Source organism: Tachysurus fulvidraco, chromosome 21, assembly GCF_022655615.1.
Source record: "Tachysurus fulvidraco isolate hzauxx_2018 chromosome 21, HZAU_PFXX_2.0, whole genome shotgun sequence".
In the NCBI taxonomy this organism is placed as follows: domain Eukaryota; kingdom Metazoa; phylum Chordata; class Actinopteri; order Siluriformes; family Bagridae; genus Tachysurus; species Tachysurus fulvidraco.
In genome coordinates this window covers 1,358,292-1,375,339 of record NC_062538.1, presented here as the reverse complement: position 1 = coordinate 1,375,339, position 17,048 = coordinate 1,358,292, and the positions used below count along the sequence as shown (strand labels likewise).

Here is a 17,048-nt window from a genome sequence, read left to right as displayed (position 1 = left end):
CATTCCATTGTATATGAATGAGTGCGTGATTGTGTGTGTGTGTGTGTGTGTGTGGTTTATGAGGACAGAATCATTTCCATATTTGTGATGTACCGTTTATAAACCGATTTAATATTCAAGAACCGAAACCATCGCCGAACATCTGCACGGTTTAGAATAATACGATCCGTGCAGCCGTGCTTTCGGGAGCTGATCACTAGGCAGCACAAACAAACTCAGCTGGATTTATAAAATTAAATATTCAAAACTTTTCCCAACATTGTCGCTTTTGTTCTCGTCCTCCAGACGCTTCCAGACCTTCTATCATCTTTCTATACCTATGGTACACAGAGCTGTAACGAAATTCTCAGTTCTGCTCTGTGAATGAAGAGTTTTTTATTAACCACAGAGTTTCAATGAGCTGAGATCTGGTTTAAATTCGCACACTTTAATCCCAGAACCTGAGCCTGAAGGTGAACTCCGCTACCGCGACGTCGAACCGGGAAAAGCACAGAGAAAGGAAGAGAAACGTGGGAGTAGAAATGTTCATGTTTTAATTAAAAACACATTCTGTATCATTAAAATAAGCCATCGTTATTTTTTTCTTCTTGCCATTTCCGCTTCGACGGAACAGAGGCGTTCGCCGGCTTCGGGGGGGCGAACGGCGTTAGTGTCTCTTTTTGTGTCACCGTAGCACCTGTTACGGTGCCCGAGACAGTCGATTGACCCTTCCTTTCTTCCTCGGCCCCTGTGTCCGTGATTACACTGATTTAAAAATAGAGAGAGAGAGAGAGAGAGAGAGAGAGAGAGAGAGAGAGAGAGAGAGCGCGCGAGAGACAGGCAGGTGCCATGGAAACCTGGTGGAACGACCAGATTCTCGTCATCTTGCATCTCATCTACGCTACGATGAAAGTCGTACAGCATGGAGACACTTCCCCACGTGTCAAAGCAACAAAAGGTCAAACAGCTGATTCATTACACAAAGGGGAAAAAAAAACCCACAAGTTCCCTTCTCCAAAAAAAACAAAAAAAAACAGCAAATGACTTTAGGATTGTTTTATAGTGCAGAGGTTTAACTGCACGTCTGACTTAAAAGAGCGAGTAAAAAGTCATTTTATGATTTAGAAAGTCCTTCTTTTATAAGTCCGTATGTTCCCTGACTAGTTCAGGAGGAAAGATTCCTTTAAGATTTCGTTAAAAAAATGTAAAAAAAAAAAAAAAAAAAAAAAAAAGTCAGCCGTTAAAAGCCGTAGACGAGGTCCCGGAGTCTCTCGGAACGCAGGAGAGATTTAGACGTCCGTATTTCAGGTCTGCCTTGCAGACATAAACATCAGGAGAAGAAAAAAAAAGTAAAGAAGAGAAGAAAAAGCACTTGATGGATCTCCTGCCGTCTTGTGGCTCTTTAGAACAGCGTGCTCGCAGGAACCTGGTTCCTCTCCAGGAAAAGATCTCCGACGTTCTACACGGGACTCTTTTCCCCAGTTTATCAGAGTCTTCGCGGGAAGATCCGCGTCAGTTCTCCACGGGCGGCGGCTGGCTGACGATCACCTGCACCACGTAGTCTTTAGAGATGTTGAGCTCGTGCAGCTTCATGCGGTCGCTGAGCGGTCGGCCCGAGAAGAACCAGCGCTGGCTGGACGCCTCGAGACCCTCCTGAGCCTGCAGGCGTCGCTTCATGAAGAGCACGCTGTCTCCGGAGCGCACGGCCAGACGCAGGTCGCGTCCCGTCGACAGACGCAGACGCAGCTGGCATTCGTGTCCTTCGGTGGGAGGAGCCTCGGGGGCTTCGGCAGTCTCGGTCTCGCTCTTTTCCTCGATCATGTTGACGGGCGGAGAGAGGCAGTAGACGGGAAGCTGGTAGCGGTTACCCAGTTCATCGTAGCACTCAGTCAGAGCACCTAAGTTTAGAAAACACACACACACACACACACACACACAATAAATAAAAACAGTAATTAATTAATATAACATATTTCTATTTTTTTTCCAATTGTATTCCAGATTATAATCTGATACACATACCTACACATACACACACACATACCTACACGTACACACACACATACACACACACCTACACACACACACACACACACACACACCCACACATACACACACACACACACACACACCTATACGTACACACACACACACCTACACGTACACACACACATACACACACACCTACACACACACCTACACACACACATACCTAATCGTACACACACACATACACACACATACACACACACATACCCATACCTACACATACCTACACACACACACACCTACACGTACACACACATACACACACACCTACACACACACACACATACACACACACATGCACATACCTACACATACATACACACATACCCACACATACCTACACACATACACACACACATACCTACACATACACACACATACACACACACATACCCACACATACCTACACACACACACACACATACACACACACACACGCACACACACACACACACACACACACACACAGGTCTTGGAGGAAGTTTGGCAAAGTTCAAGTGTGAGCGTTGTGACCTACAGCCAAAAAAAAAAGAAATGAAAGAAGGTCCTGGGGAACATAAGGGAAAATTTAACTTCCTTAGAGCTCCATGACACAATAAAATAATAAATAATAAAACTGTTCTTCGTGTCCTGGTGGAAAATCTGTGACACGTTCGGTGGAGATGAAACCCCACATCTCTCTCGGTATCAGAGTCGCATCCCATCATACAAAATCAGCACAGGTGGAAGTAGGTGGAGGAGATTAGCAGTTAGCATGGTGTGGTTTCACTGCGTAGTGTGTGTGTGTGTGGTGTGTGTGCGTATCAACTACAACCATCAACTACTACTTTCACCGCAGTGACCACTGAAGTCACAGTCATCCGAGGTTCAATTCAACTCAAGTTTATTTGTATAGCGCTTTTTACAATAGACATCGTCACAAAGCAGCTTTACAGAACATAAACACAGAGCAGAAGGTAAACATAATTAATGATAAAGGAAATAACGAATAATAAAAGAAATAAGAATTAACAGAATAAAAATTCTAGATTATTATTAGATGTATATAGTTCACAATGTGTATGTATTTATTCCCCTATGAGCAAGTCTGAGGTGACTCAGGCAGCAGTGGCGAGGAAAAACTCCCTTAAATTGGTAAAGGAAGAAACCTTGAGAGGAACCGGACTCAAAGGGGGAACCCATCCTCATATGGGTGACACTGGGGGTGTGATTGTAATATACAGTCAGTTAAATGTTGTATTGGTGTGAGGTTCAAGGACTTCTGATCTCCTTAGTATCACAGAGTCTAACTGGAGATGTCTCAGGATTCTTAGAGTCGGCCTCGGCTCAGTGGACGTCCAAAGGCTTCGTCCCACAGAGGACGTTGGGAGCTGGTACAGTGTCTGGATGCCTCGGAATGGGTACAAAGAGAGAAGCAGTGGAAAGGGATTAACATATCTGCTGTTCATAAAAATGTGCTGGTCTGATGTACTGGTGCATGATATTATGGGATGTATTATGTGTACGCCTGACTAAAGAGACGAGTTTTTAATCTACATTTAAACTGGGAAAGTGTGTCTGAGCCCCGAACACTATCAGGAAGACTATTCCAAAGTTTGGGAGCTAGATAAGAAAACGCTCTACCACCTTTAGTAGACTTAGATATTCTGGGAACTACCAGAAGTCCTGAGTTTTGTGATCTCAGAGAGCGTGAAGGATTGTAACGTGTTAGAAGACTAGTTAGATACATGGGAGCTAAACCATTAAGAGCCTTGTACGTAAGTAGCAGCAGTTTGTAGTCAATTCTATACTTAACAGGTAGCCAGTGTAGAGATGATAACATTGGGGTTAAAGGTCATACTTTCTTGTCCTAGTGAGAACTCTGGCAGCTGCATTTTGGACTAACTGTAACCTATTTATTAAAGATGCAGGACAACCACCTAGTAATGCATTACAATAGTCCAGTCTAGAGGACATGAAGGCATCAACTAGCTTCTCAGCATCAGATACAGACAGGATGTTTCTCAGCTTGGCAATGTTTCTAAGGTGGAAGAAGGCTGTTTTGGTAGTATGGGCGATATGGTTTTTAAAAGACAAGTTGCTGTCTAATAAACACCGAGGTCTTTCACTGTCGAGCTACTAGTAACAGTACATCCCTCTAAATGGGAGTTAAGTTGTGAGAGTTTCTGTGCATTGGTTTTTGGACCTATGAGTAGTATTTCTGTCTTATCGGAGTTTAACAATAGAAAGTTGCAGCTCATCCAGTCTTTTATCTCTCTAAGGCACCGAGTTAATTTGGACACTGTGGCTATTTCATCTGGTTTTGATGAGATATATAACTGTGTGTCATCAGCATAACAATGGAAACTAATCCCATGTCTTCTAATGATGTTCCCTAATGGAAGCATGTATATAGAGAAAAGCAGAGGTCCTAGAACTGATCCTTGAGGGACCCCATAATTAACTGGTAGTAAACTGGAGGATTCACCATTTAATTCTACAAAATGGTATCGGTCAGACAGGTAGGATCTAAACCAGCTTAAAGCCTGTCCATGAATACCTGTGTCATTTTGTAAGCGATCTAGAAGAATGGTTCTCTTTTAATTTTCCAAACACGTGTTAAAAAAAACCCTGGTTAAAAACCACATAACCGCAACTCCAAGTGCTCGTGAACGAGGTACGAGGAAGTGGTTTGGTGTTCACAATGAACCCGTGAGGCTTTCACAGTCCATGATTTTAATGACATTCCCGTTTGGCTTTGTTTGGTGCGTCACTTCAGAAATCATGTGCGAGTGCGATACCGGGGTGAACACCGGGGGCAGTAGTGTTCAAGTGTTGGCTCGGACGCAGCGTCTGACGCTTTTAATCCCCTGGATGTAGATGAAGCACGCAGGCGAGAGTGTGAACAGGTTTAGGACACTGAACATCAATATCATCAAGCGAGGTGTTTATGGGGTGGGACGGAGGATTTGGAAGACATTTCTGGGTTTTTTTTTAGCTTTTTCAGCACTTCTGTTCTCACACACACACACACACACACACACCTACCTATCTCTCAAACATGGCTTTCTCTGAAAAAAGCAACAAAAAAAAAAGGTTCATCCTACGTCCTCTTCATTGTTTGCGATCGCTTGACCACGCCCTCATTTTATCCACACCCCTAATGTTAGCCACGCCCCCATGGTTTGCCCCTCGCCGTATCTAATCAGTACAAAATGATCAGCACTTACACGATGAGAGGATTTCAGTGTTGGATTTTAAGCTCAGGATATTTTAAACTCAGATATTTCTCCCGTTCCCCAGTCGGTAAAATAAATGGGATATTTTCACGATAACGATAATAAATCGCGGCCAAATTAACAGCTGATTACGAACAGAACTCATGTCATTATGCTACGGAGTGAATCTCTCAGTAATCCTGATCAGATGGTGAGGATCAGGAAGTCAGGTCTAGTCATCTTTCTGCAGATTTCAGGGGAAGTCATGGCCTAAGGGTTAGAGAGTCTGACTCCTAACCATAAGGTTGTGGGTTCAAGTCTTGGGCCAGCAATACCACGACCGAGGTGCCCTTGAGCATGGCACCAAACCCCCCCAACTGCTCCCCGGGCGCTGCAGCATAAACTCCTCCGGGTGTGTGTTCACGGTGTGTGTGTGTGTGTGTGTGTGTTCACTGCTGTGTGTGTGTGTGTGTGTGTTCACTGTTGTGTGTGTGTGTGTTCACTGCTTTGTGTGTGTGTTCACTGCTGTGTGTGTGTGTGTTCACTGCTGTGTGTGTGTGTTCACTGCTTTGTGTGTGTGTTCACTGCTGTGTGTGTGTGTGTGTTCACTGCTGTGTGTGTGTGTTCACTGCTGTGTGTGTGTTCACTGCTGTGTGTGTGTGTGTGTGTGTGTGTGTGTGTGTTCACTGCTTTGTGTGTGTGTGTGTGTGTGTGTTCACTGCTGTGTGTGTGTGTTCACTGCTGTGTGTGTGTGTGTGTGTTCACTGCTGTGTGTGTTCACTGCTGTGTGTGTGTGTGTGTGTGTGTGTTCACTGCTGTGTGTGTGTGTGTGTGTGTGTTCACTGCTGTGTGTGTTTGTGTGTGTGTGTGTATGTGTGTGTGTTCACTGCTGTGTGTGTGTGTGTTCACTGCTGTGTGTGTGTGTGTGTGTTCACTGCTGTGTGTGTGTTCACTGCTGTGTGTGTGTGTGTGTGTTCACTGCTGTGTGTGTTTGTGTGTGTGTGTGTATGTGTGTGTGTGTTCACTGCTGTGTGTGTGTTCACTGCTGTGTGTGTGTGTGTGTGTTCACTGCTGTGTGTGTGTGTGTGTGTGTTCACTGCTGTGTGTGTGTGTGTGTGTGTTTACTGCTGTGTGTGTGTGTGTGTGTGTGTGTGTGTTTACTGCTGTGTGTGTGTTTACTGCTGTGTGTGTGTGTGTGTGTTCACTGCTGTGTGTGTGTGTGTGTGTGTGTGTGTGTGTGTTCACTGCTGTTTGTGTGTGTGTGTTCACTGCTGTGTGTGTGTGTGTGTGTGTGTGTGTGTGTGTTCACTGCTGTTTGTGTGTGTGTGTTCACTGCTGTGTGTGTGTGGGTCACCGTACTTAGCTGTACGTCACATCAGTGTTATTACAGCTGTGTTTGTAAAAGGGGACAAAAAAGACTTACAGACTAAATAAAAACATGTCTGTGGTGTTTTAGTGAAACATATTTATGATTCTTTAAAGCGCAGACAGAAAAGTGTGACTGTTATTAGTAAAAAAGTTCGATTTTGGTCACAAATGGGTTGATTTTTCTGGGTTATTGACACACATACACACACACACACACACACACACACACACACACACACATCTAAATATCCTCTATTGCTTCTGCTGTATTGTCTCCTGTTATCTCCCATAATAAAGCCTGAAGCAGCTCAGGTTCCTGGTGTCCACCTGCGGTCTGTACGTCACCTCGTCTGACCTTTCGACACGCTCCGAGACGTTCGCTTTCCCTACGACACGACGACGGAGACCGACAACAACAAACTGATGCCGCCAGTTTCCAGCTTTTACAGAGAAGCTCCCACTGGCTCTCCTCCACGTCCCAGCGCTGTGAGAAGAACGAAGAAGGCCAGATGTCTCTGAACGTTCAGATAAATCGAAAACATGGGGAAGTCCAGAACACAAGCTGAGGAAAACGTCCGAGAGCAGAAACGTGTAAAAGGCACGATATCGTACGTCTGTGATTCATGTCACGTTGTTTTCATTAAAGTATTTCCTTTCTTGTTTAGTTCCTAGTTCGGGCTCGTTTTCTTCTCCGTATCGTTTTCGTGTGCTGTATTTTTAAAATATTTAGTTTCAAATATTTATTTTCACTCTGTCCTGTTCGGCTAACGGCATTTTATAGTTTTTAACGTTAAATTAAATCGTTGACTCTTTTTTTTTATTTAGACTGTAGAACGTTCAACATCGTTACTAAAACCCGGTCACTGTGTAACTTCACGTGATAAATCGACCCTTCGCTCCTGATTATTCGTGTCTTTCTGGATTTTCAGTAGAAGACAGGATTAATATCCGGATCGAACCTAAATCCCGAACCGCACGGTGTTGAAAGGGTCGAATGAACCGAAACACGATGTAAAACTCCCTTCAGCTATGGTTGCTTGGCCTGGTAAAAAACGTGCGGTAAAAAAAGTACATATCCGATGTTGTCATCACGTCATATTCTGGCTAGAAATACAAGCGGACAGCTGAAAGTAGGACCTCGCGGCTTGACCTTTTCTCCCAGCGAGTTTCAGAACGCGTCGGAGGCTATAAAAAGATGCGTCTGAGGTTCGCCCGAAGCGTGAGGCCGCCACCTGTCGAGACCTGTTCCTTTAAGTTCAGCTCTTTAAAGGAAATTTGGAGAGCGTTCTGTTCGTTATGACTGACGTGTCCGTCAGAGGGGACGCCGGCATGATGCGGAGGGAAAAAAACAAGCAGGTCAGATCAGGCCACAACAGGATGCCTTCTGAAACTAAAGTAAAGGCCCCTCTGACCACAGACAGGGGTTTTTATATTTGTTGACAAACAAATAATCCTTTAATTAGCTCACGGTGAGAAACTGAAACTCACAACAACATCGAAATCTCAACAATACTAACAACAAACTACACACAGGGATTTCATTTCTTTTTTTATTCCGAGGTAACGGATATCTGTTTGACTCGGTTTCACTTCAAATATCTCTGAGTTACAAAATAATTCCTGAGTAATCGGTTAATGTTAATGTAATGATTATTAAACTGATTTATTAAATTATATATATTAAAAAAAATCTGATAAAAATCAAACCTATCAAATAAAACAGTCGAATTGAGTCTCTGTGTGTAAATGAAACTTTAATAACTGTAAAAAAAAAAAAAAATTCAATCTTTTCCAAACCGAATTCCGATCTATATTACTTTTGTTATAGGATCGGTGTTTTCTCCTTTTTGTTGATCCTGTGAATCAGATCTACAGTTTACTGCCCTCACAGTCATCACATGAAGTGTGTTATAAAATGAGTTAACTACAGATTAATAAACGGTCTGTGTGTGTGTGTGTGTGTGTGTGTGTGTGTGTGTGTGTGTGTGTGTGTGTGTGTGTGTCTGTCTGTCTGTCTGTGTGTGTGTGTTGTGTGTGTCTGTCTGTCTGTGTATGTGTCTGTCTGTGTATGTGTGTCTGTCTGTGTATGTGTGTGTGTGTGTCTGTCTGTGTATGTGTGTGTGTCTGTCTGTCTGTCTGTGTGTGTGCGTGTGTGTGTCTGTCTGTCTGTGTGTGTGTCTGACTGTCTATGTGTGTGTGTCTGTCTGTCTGTGTGTATGTGTGTGTCTGTCTGTCTGTGTGTGTGTCTGTCTCTGTGTGTGTTTGTGTCTGTCTGTGTGTGTGTGTGTGTGTGTGTGTGTCTGTCTGTGTGTGTGTGTGTCTGTGTGTGTGTCTGTCTGTCTGTGTGTGTGTGTCTGTCTCTGTGTGTGTGTGTGTCTGTCTCTGTATGTGTGCGTGTGTGTGTCTGTCTGTGTGAGTGTGTGTGTCTGTCTGTGTGTGTGTGTGTCTGTCTGTGTGTGTCTGTCTGTGTGTCTGTCTGTGTGAGTGTGTCTCTGTCTGTGTGTGTGTGTGTCTGTCTCTGTGTGTGTGTGTGTCTGTCTCTGTGTGTGTGTGTCTGTGTCTGTCTGTCTGTGTGTGTGTGTGTGTGTGTCTGTCTGTGTGTGTGTGTGTGTCTGTCTGTGTGTGTGTCTGTCTGTGTGAGTGTGTCTCTGTCTGTGTGAGTGTGTCTCTGTCTGTGTGTGTGTCTGTCTGTGTGTGTGTCTGTCTGTGTGTGTGTCTGTGTGTGTCTGTCTGTGTGTGTCTGTCTGTGTGTCTGTCTGTGTGAGTGTGTCTCTGTCTGTGTGTGTGTGTGTCTGTCTCTGTGTGTGTGTGTGTCTGTCTGTGTGTGTGTGTCTGTGTGTGTGTGTGTCTGTCTGTCTGTGTGTGTGTGTGTGTGTGTGTCTGTCTGTGTGTGTGTGTGTCTGTCTGTGTGTGTGTCTGTCTGTGTGAGTGTGTCTCTGTCTGTGTGAGTGTGTCTCTGTCTGTGTGTGTCTCTGTCTGTGTGTGTGTCTGTCTGTGTGTGTCTGTCTGTGTGTGTGTGTGTCTGTCTGTGTGTGTGTCTGTCTGTGTGTGTCTGTCTGTGTGTGTGTGTGTCTGTCTGTGTGTGTGTCTGTCTGTGTGTGTGTCTGTCTGTGTGTGTGTCTGTCTGTGTGTGTGTCTGTCTGTGTGTGTCTGTCTGTGTGTGTGTGTGTGTCTGTCTGTGTGTGTGTCTGTCTGTGTGAGTGTGTCTCTGTCTGTGTGAGTGTGTCTCTGTCTGTGTGTGTGTCTGTCTGTGTGTGTGTGTGTGTGTGTGTACCGTGTGGTAGAGTGATGCTCGCTCCGTCGATGATTGCCTGAGCGAGTTCGTGGTCGTTGCTCTCGAAGGCCTGTGCTGCAGCCTTGAGCGCGTCCCAGATCTCTTTGCGGCCCTCGAACGCAGGCGCCGTGTCCCAGAATTCATCACGCTTGCTCCTCAGCTGGCCGTCGGTCATCGGGTAATCGCTCTTCCATTTGGGCTTCTCTCTCTTCAGGGGCTGGTTGCGCCCCAGTGCCACTACACCAGGGAACGGTGAAAGAAATCGGTGAGTTAGATTCGAGTTCGGTCGTGAACGATTTTAAAAATTCTCTTCTGCATTTAATCTATACAGGCTTCATTAATAACAGGTCAGTAAAATGTGTCACAGCATGACCAGCTGTCATGAATCAGCTGGGAGTCAAATCCAAAGCTTCGGAGCTGACTCTGTGAATCGACTCACTCTGAGAAAGGTGAACATGATGTAGACTGACTCGCCTTGAAAGATTATTAAAAACACGCAGTAAAAAAAAAACGTCTGCCCGGCGCTGCGGGATCCCCGCGCTTCGTTCGTCTTGTACGCTAATCGTCCGTCGGAGAACAGAATCAAAGTGATAAAGTGATAGAGCGAGAAAGTAACGTATGTATATACACAATTTATGGTTTAAATTTTAGTCTGATGATACGTCTGAAATTTCCTCCGCTTGTTCTGGCTGGAACACAAACTCCTAACAGGATCTAGAGCCTGACCTCGCTGGCTGCTCTTCACACACACACTGGATCTCAAACAATTACCTCAGAGGCTCCTCGGGGAGAGCAAGCGATTTATTAGGCCAAACATCTGCCTGCTGTTAGATTACACCGGAGACCAGAGCACAATGTGACATTTAAGAGATTTAAGTTATGCGCTTGGGCTCGGTGAAGGCAGCTCGGTGATAAAGCTGCTCGGGTTTCAGACTGGTGGAGGTTGTGTGATGGTGTGGGGAATGTTCTCAGTGCCATCGGTTTAACGTCATATAACGGCTGTGTCCGGCGTGACGACGTCTCTCTAACAGGTCCCACTCGTCCCAGCCTTCGATAGTCACCATTAAACATCTTCCATCTTCATGTAAACTTCGAATGCAGCCACTGACCAGCAATAATTCAGTCACCGCTGAGGGGTTGTTTTTTTTTTTTTATTGACCCAAAACAGCCACAGATGTTTCTGAGATATAAATAAATACCCCACGGGTGCGGACTTCGAGTGATCCAAAGCGTAAACTCAGTGACACTGGAGACTCCTTCCACAGATGATACGTCTTCCTTTACCACGTGAAGTGTTAAACTCAGGAAGGAAATAAAAAGAGGAAGACCTGAATGTTATTTGTTGCTATGACTATGAGCTGATGATGTCATGCATGTCATCGCTTTTAAAAACACATCAGGTGTGATGTCATTGCGCCCCCTTGTGCCCGGGGGCTGCCACCGTGTCGGTATCAAAACAGACAAGTAAATGCATCTGGCTACGTTTACACAAGAGTCCGGCAGGAACCCAGAACCTTTCCTGTAGTTCTGATATGTAAATGAGCTTTTATTGCTAAAATGCAGTAATTTTAGTACTTAAAGTTAGAGACGATTTTGATTAAAATTCCAGAATGTGAAATCTACTGTACTACGAGACTAAACTCCGAATAACGAATACAGATGTCAAGTGAAACGATGACTGTCTCTGATCTGGATTTATAACGAAGCTCTATTTGAAAATATAAACATCGCGCAAGACGATCGCTTCAGCGGAGAGTAAATATCCGAGTGTGGGAATGTTACTGGTGTAAAGTCTGACAGCTCAATAAGTGACCCGATGCAGATCAGAGACAGACAGGAAGACACCCGGCGCTCGTCATTAACCGATTCGGTTTCTTTACGGGAAGCCAGCGGTTCGTCCGCAGGCGGTTCGTCGGAATTTTCCCGCATCCGACCTTGAGCGCTCACGCGGTGCTGGAAAAGTGACACGTGGAAACGATCGGCTGTTTTAACGAGCTTTTACACAGGCCTATAAAGAGGGGTTCAGACTTTCTCTTTTTTTCCAGCTTTCCCCAGATTGGAAGCAGGATTTGAAGACGTCTGCTTAGGATTCCGGTGTGAACGGAAATTGCTGAACGTTCCCGAGTGAGTGTTTATCAGAGAGAGCGAGAGAGACGCATTCGCACGGCCGTGCTATCACAACGCACGGTTTTAAACGTATACGCGTCAATAAATAAAGGGTGTTTCAGACCGCGCGAGTCTCTCGTCAGGACGACATCACGGCACAAACACCACACAGACATCTGGGAGCTATCGGCTGGAACCCAACCGTCCGGAAGAGCATCGTCTCCATCCTGTAGAGCAGACGTGTGCTGGAGGAACCTGCGGCCTGACTCGATACTCGAGTCATTTAGTTTAGCTTTATTAAGATTATTAACGTTACTAAAATAACGTACAGCCAAGAAAAGCTTTTAAAAAAATGTATGAGTAAAAGTTTTCATGAGTTCCTGATCGAACTCATCATTCGTTACTGTTTAATGTAGCATTCCTGTAGAAACGCCATCATTCTCTCATAAATCATTTCATAAAATGTTCTGTTTCTACATTTCAACAACCGATCTTCAGCTTGTCTCTGTCTATCGGCAGCTCCTGACTGCACCTCTGATAACATCGTCACGTCTCTGAGACGCCTTCGGTTTGGAAAAACGGCTGATTGTTTGTTTGTTTTTTAGTTTTTGGACAAATAAAATCGTGGGTTTTTGTGGTAAATGTTGAGTCGTGAATCTAGGGGATGCACTTATTTCCAGGGATTTCAGGACAGCATAACAGATATTGCGTCATCGGGTAGGTGTGGCCTATTTGATCATCTAACCCTAACCCTAACCCTAGTCTTTGGTTGTTTATTCGTTTTCTAAAATAAATCTACCTGTATGACTGTTTTGTCCTTCGTATTACGCTGTTTTTTGTTTTTTTTTTGAAAGAGGGCGTTTTTCCAACACCCCCGGAAACACACCCCCTTTATGTTGTGGTAACAAAACCCCTGGAATTTAGTGAATGGCAAGAATCTAGACCGTATGGGGCAAAAAGCAGGAAGTGGAGCAAGAGAATGGTTAGACACATTGCCCCCTGCTGGACAGGAGGAGGACTGTCCTGTGGATGTTGTGAACGATAAGATAATGTTTTGCATTATATTGTTTCTAATGATGTAATAAAGCGTTATGGAGTTTGTTGCCATCTGCTTCTTTCAGATCCTCAGCAGCTGGGTCACATGTCCCAAAGGGAAGAAAGCGGTGGAAAGGAAACGATGGCAACGGATGTCTTATTTATGCCGAGAGCTTCAGCTTGGATCACATGATAAGCTGCAGGTCAAGTTGCACAACTTCTGTCTCATCTTGTCTTGCGCTGAGGAACCGCAAACGACTGTGTTAACTCTGGAAGTCTGACTTCCTGTTTATGGCTCATCAGCTGATGATGACAGAAAAGGGCACAAAGTCGGATGGTTGTGAGAATCGACTTTTCAGAAACATCTGGAATTTGGAATAAACACAACAGAAAACTTCTTAACACAAAAAAAACCATCGAGTTTTGTGGCCTTGACGATGAGAGAGGAGGTGGAGGAGGAGGAGGAGGAAGAGGAGAACGAGAATGTAGCTCAAATAACCAGACTTTACACACGCAGTGAGCAGAAAAACATCTCAGAACATCAAACACTGACTCATATACAGAAAAAGACACCAGGTTCTTCAGGAACCTGAGGCAAAACTGTCCAGATGGAGACCCAAAACAACATCCAGGGCTGTTTCGCCGTTTCGTTTTCCTCCGTGCTTCTCTGACGCGTTAGCTACAAACCGCTACACGTGTAGAGCGTCCACGTGTTAGGAACAGCGTCTGTACCGCTCTACATGAGATACGATAAGGTGCAGAATGTCAAATAAAGTATTTATAAAGGGGTCATTGACACCCAGGAGGACATCAAACTTTCATGTTCTGATTATTGTTTATTAAATCATCGCAAATACTGCATTTAAAATATTTACTACGTGTCGATCTGTGGTAGCGTCGTGGAGCGGAACGGAGAGCGATTCGTCGTACCGCGTCATTACAGAGCGTAACTTATTTTTACAAGCGATAAAATAAAAATAATCAGAAACAGAGAGGAAAAAATCTTGTCCGTGACAAATCGATTCGGGTTTGATTCGATCCACCAGAAGGTGCGACGTGTCTCAGATCGGACGCCAGAATTTCCAAACATTTCGTCGCTGTCTTTACTTTGTCTGAGGTTCGTTATTTAAGGCTACATTAATTCTGTCTGTAATTCTTACACGGCACAAAAAATTCCCGATTCATTAAACCGCCCCTTCTCGGTTCTCACCATCATTTAGAAAAGTGGGTGTGGCCAGATCTATATACATAACAACACGACGTTTGCAGGTAACGTGGTTCTTGCGTTCGATAACGTTTACCTTTATCTGTTCTGCCTTTTCTACTCTGAAGTCAGACAGCAGGATATTACGCTTCGTTCAGGAGGCAAAGGATTTAAAGGAAGCTAGCACGACCTGGCGCGTCTCAACCTACGGGCTAACGTCTGCTTCGTTAACGTCGTTACTTCATGCCGTCGTTACGATAACGTGTGCATTTAAATTAGCAGTTTAAAAAATGTTAATCGATGTTAGGATCACAAACCGTCCGTAACGAAACCGTATAAACGGTTTAATTAACATTTCTTTACTCGACACTTGCTCGGTTTTAGATGTAAAACTCATCGTTTTGTAGTCGCTTGCATCTGAATCCCTTCTTCACATGTCAGCAGGACGGATTTTAGCGACCCGAGCGCCGCCAGAACCACAGATAATGATGTAATAACCTATTTAAACTCTTTCTAAGTAACATGCCTCATTTGTATTTTGTATTTTTTATCCCAGGAGATATTTTCCTTCTGTTGTCCTCCTGGTGTCTCCTCGGGCATTTTGTTTTTGCATCTGACTCTCGCACGACGGGTTCGTTGGCTCACGTTTCAATAACGGCCCGCACACACCTAATAACACGTCTAACACAGAGCCTTTGATTCGATTGGGTTTAACCCATGAGGTCCCGTGAACTGCATCAAGAAACCTCAGAGTGCTGTCACACAGATTCGTCTGGATACCGAATCGGGATCAGAGAACATTCGATACGTTCGGTTTGTTCGCACTGAATGTAAGCATAAACACACAGTAACGTTTATTTTCGTTTGTCGGGACACATTCTGGATCTCTGTAGTTCTACAGCTCAGTTCTATAAAGAAACACCGCAACCCAAAACACACTCGATTCCTTCCCTGGAGTCGAGTCGAGTCAGACATTTGATTCAGGTGTCCCGAACATTCCGTGTGTTCTGTAGATCTTAGACGTAGGACAGAGCCGTAACGCCGCGACGAGTCCCGGATATTCGGACGGTCACACACAACTATCGCCTGAGCTCGGTATGACAGACGTCTCCGTCGTCTCCGTTCTCCGGGTCGATTTTTATGACTTCTTCTTTGGCCTTGTTTCTTATCTGCGAATGTCTTTCGGTTCCTTTACATACATGCAGCGAGAAAACAAAACAATCCAAACACGAAAACGAGCCAAAGGAATCGAATGTCTGCGTCTGTAACGAGATCGCCGGGTGAGAAAGTGAACTCAGAAGCTCTCACGACGTTTATTTCGGTCCTGGGTGTCCAGTCGTCTTACAGCGTAACGCGAGAGCGTGGTTTTTTTTGTCCTCGCTCCACACTTGCACCACTAAGGAGGTTTTCATGTCACGAGAAAGCTTTCCGGAGTCCACTCCGTCTACTCGCAGCTTTTTATAAGTCTCAGAAGCATTAATGAGCTAATTACAGAAACATATGCACTAGTTTCCATCTCAGTCTCCTTTGTCTCATTAGCCCCGCCCCCTACTGTATCGATGGATGGATCTATGGATGTAGAATTAATAACATCTGTACCGGAAGTCCTCCTCCAGGGGCAACAGGAATACAACATTGGGGCAATTAACAATCCTCTACAACAGTTAATACAATCTAATATAATTATAACCGGAAATGCAGAGTGGCTCGTGCGACGTTTCCGTGGCAACACGGCATAGAAAACCGTTAGCTTCTCCTCGTCAAGTTTGTTTATGACTTTAAAACACAGATGTTTATTTATAATGAAACTCAAACGCACCATGTTGTAAAGAAAGAAAGAAAGAAAGAAAGACAGAAAGAAGGTCAGCCATCTACTATTAATAGATGGTGTAGATACACACGCACGCGCATTGTAAACAAAACTAATATAAATATTCACTGAGGTACTTAAACCCCTGACCCACATTTTATTAGCCACAAAGCTAGCAAGAGGCTCTGTGTAAGGGTTAGCATGTTAGCATGCTAGCACAAAGATGTAATATTTATAGCAAACGCCTGTGAGGGGAAGAAGAGAGCTGAGTTTACAGTAATGTAACGTGTTCGTATCAGGCGTTTGGGCTGAAAGTAGAGATTTATATGGTTTACAGAAGCAGCATGGAGGACAGGAGAGAGGAGGAGAGAAGGAGAGGAGAGGAGAGAAGGAGAGGAGGAGAGGAGATACAGAGAAAGAGAGAAGAAACACACAATAATGAGATAAAACATGGCCGGCTGTGTGCAACTTTCACTTCCTACCTCCAGTTCCGTCTGAGTTTTCGTTTAAGCTGCCCGAAGAGTCATGATGACTGCCCACACAGCCACCCATGGATGTTTTCTCTCGCTTCGTCTCTCCCCCCTTTCCTGAGCCGAATGGACAGGGACGAGACGACAGCATCAGCCGGCCAGAGGCGGGCTGCCGAGTGCGCGCGCGCACATACACTCATACACACGCACACGCACACACACACACACACACACACACACACACATATATACACACACGCACACACACACACACACACACACACACACACACACACACACACACACACACACACACACATATACACATACATGCACACACACAAACTAAACCTGCAACCCCAACTTATTCAAACCAAACATTGTACAAAATTTTACAAAATACTAAATAATGACAAATCTTTCTGTCTATAAACAATCCTACAAGGTCATAATCAACATATACTCCTATCATTGGGGGTTCCATTTGATCTACATCAAGATATAAATCACACACACACACATACACATGCACAGACACACATGCACACACATGCAC

The 17,048-nt window shown here is 44.6% G+C and overlaps 1 protein-coding gene across 1 annotated transcript; it reads right to left on the bottom strand.

Annotated features, from left to right (window-relative positions):
* Positions 1-513: 513 nt before the first annotated feature.
* ubtd2 (ubiquitin domain containing 2) lies at positions 514-16,704 on the bottom strand. The gene is made up of 3 exons (XM_027154343.2): positions 16,505-16,704; positions 9,868-10,104; positions 514-1,877 (listed from the first exon to the last, which is right to left on the bottom strand). Exons 1-3 carry the CDS (start codon positions 16,641-16,643, stop codon positions 1,492-1,494), a joined length of 762 nt encoding a protein of 253 aa, XP_027010144.1. The 5' UTR covers positions 16,644-16,704; the 3' UTR covers positions 514-1,491.
* Positions 16,705-17,048: the final 344 nt, after the last annotated feature.

Bases quoted from the DNA above. Each gene is read 5' to 3' on its own strand.
- ubtd2 (XM_027154343.2), bottom strand. From the start codon at position 16,643: ATGCTGTCGTCTCGTCCCTGTCCATTCGGCTCAGGAAAGGGGGGAGAG. The intron at 10,105-16,504 runs GTAGGAAGTGAA...TCCCTGGTGTAG, and splicing joins AAACTCAGACGGAACTGGAG to TGGCACTGGGGCGCAACCAG. The intron at 1,878-9,867 runs GTACACACACAC...TTCTAAACTTAG, and splicing joins GAGCATCACTCTACCACACG to GTGCTCTGACTGAGTGCTAC.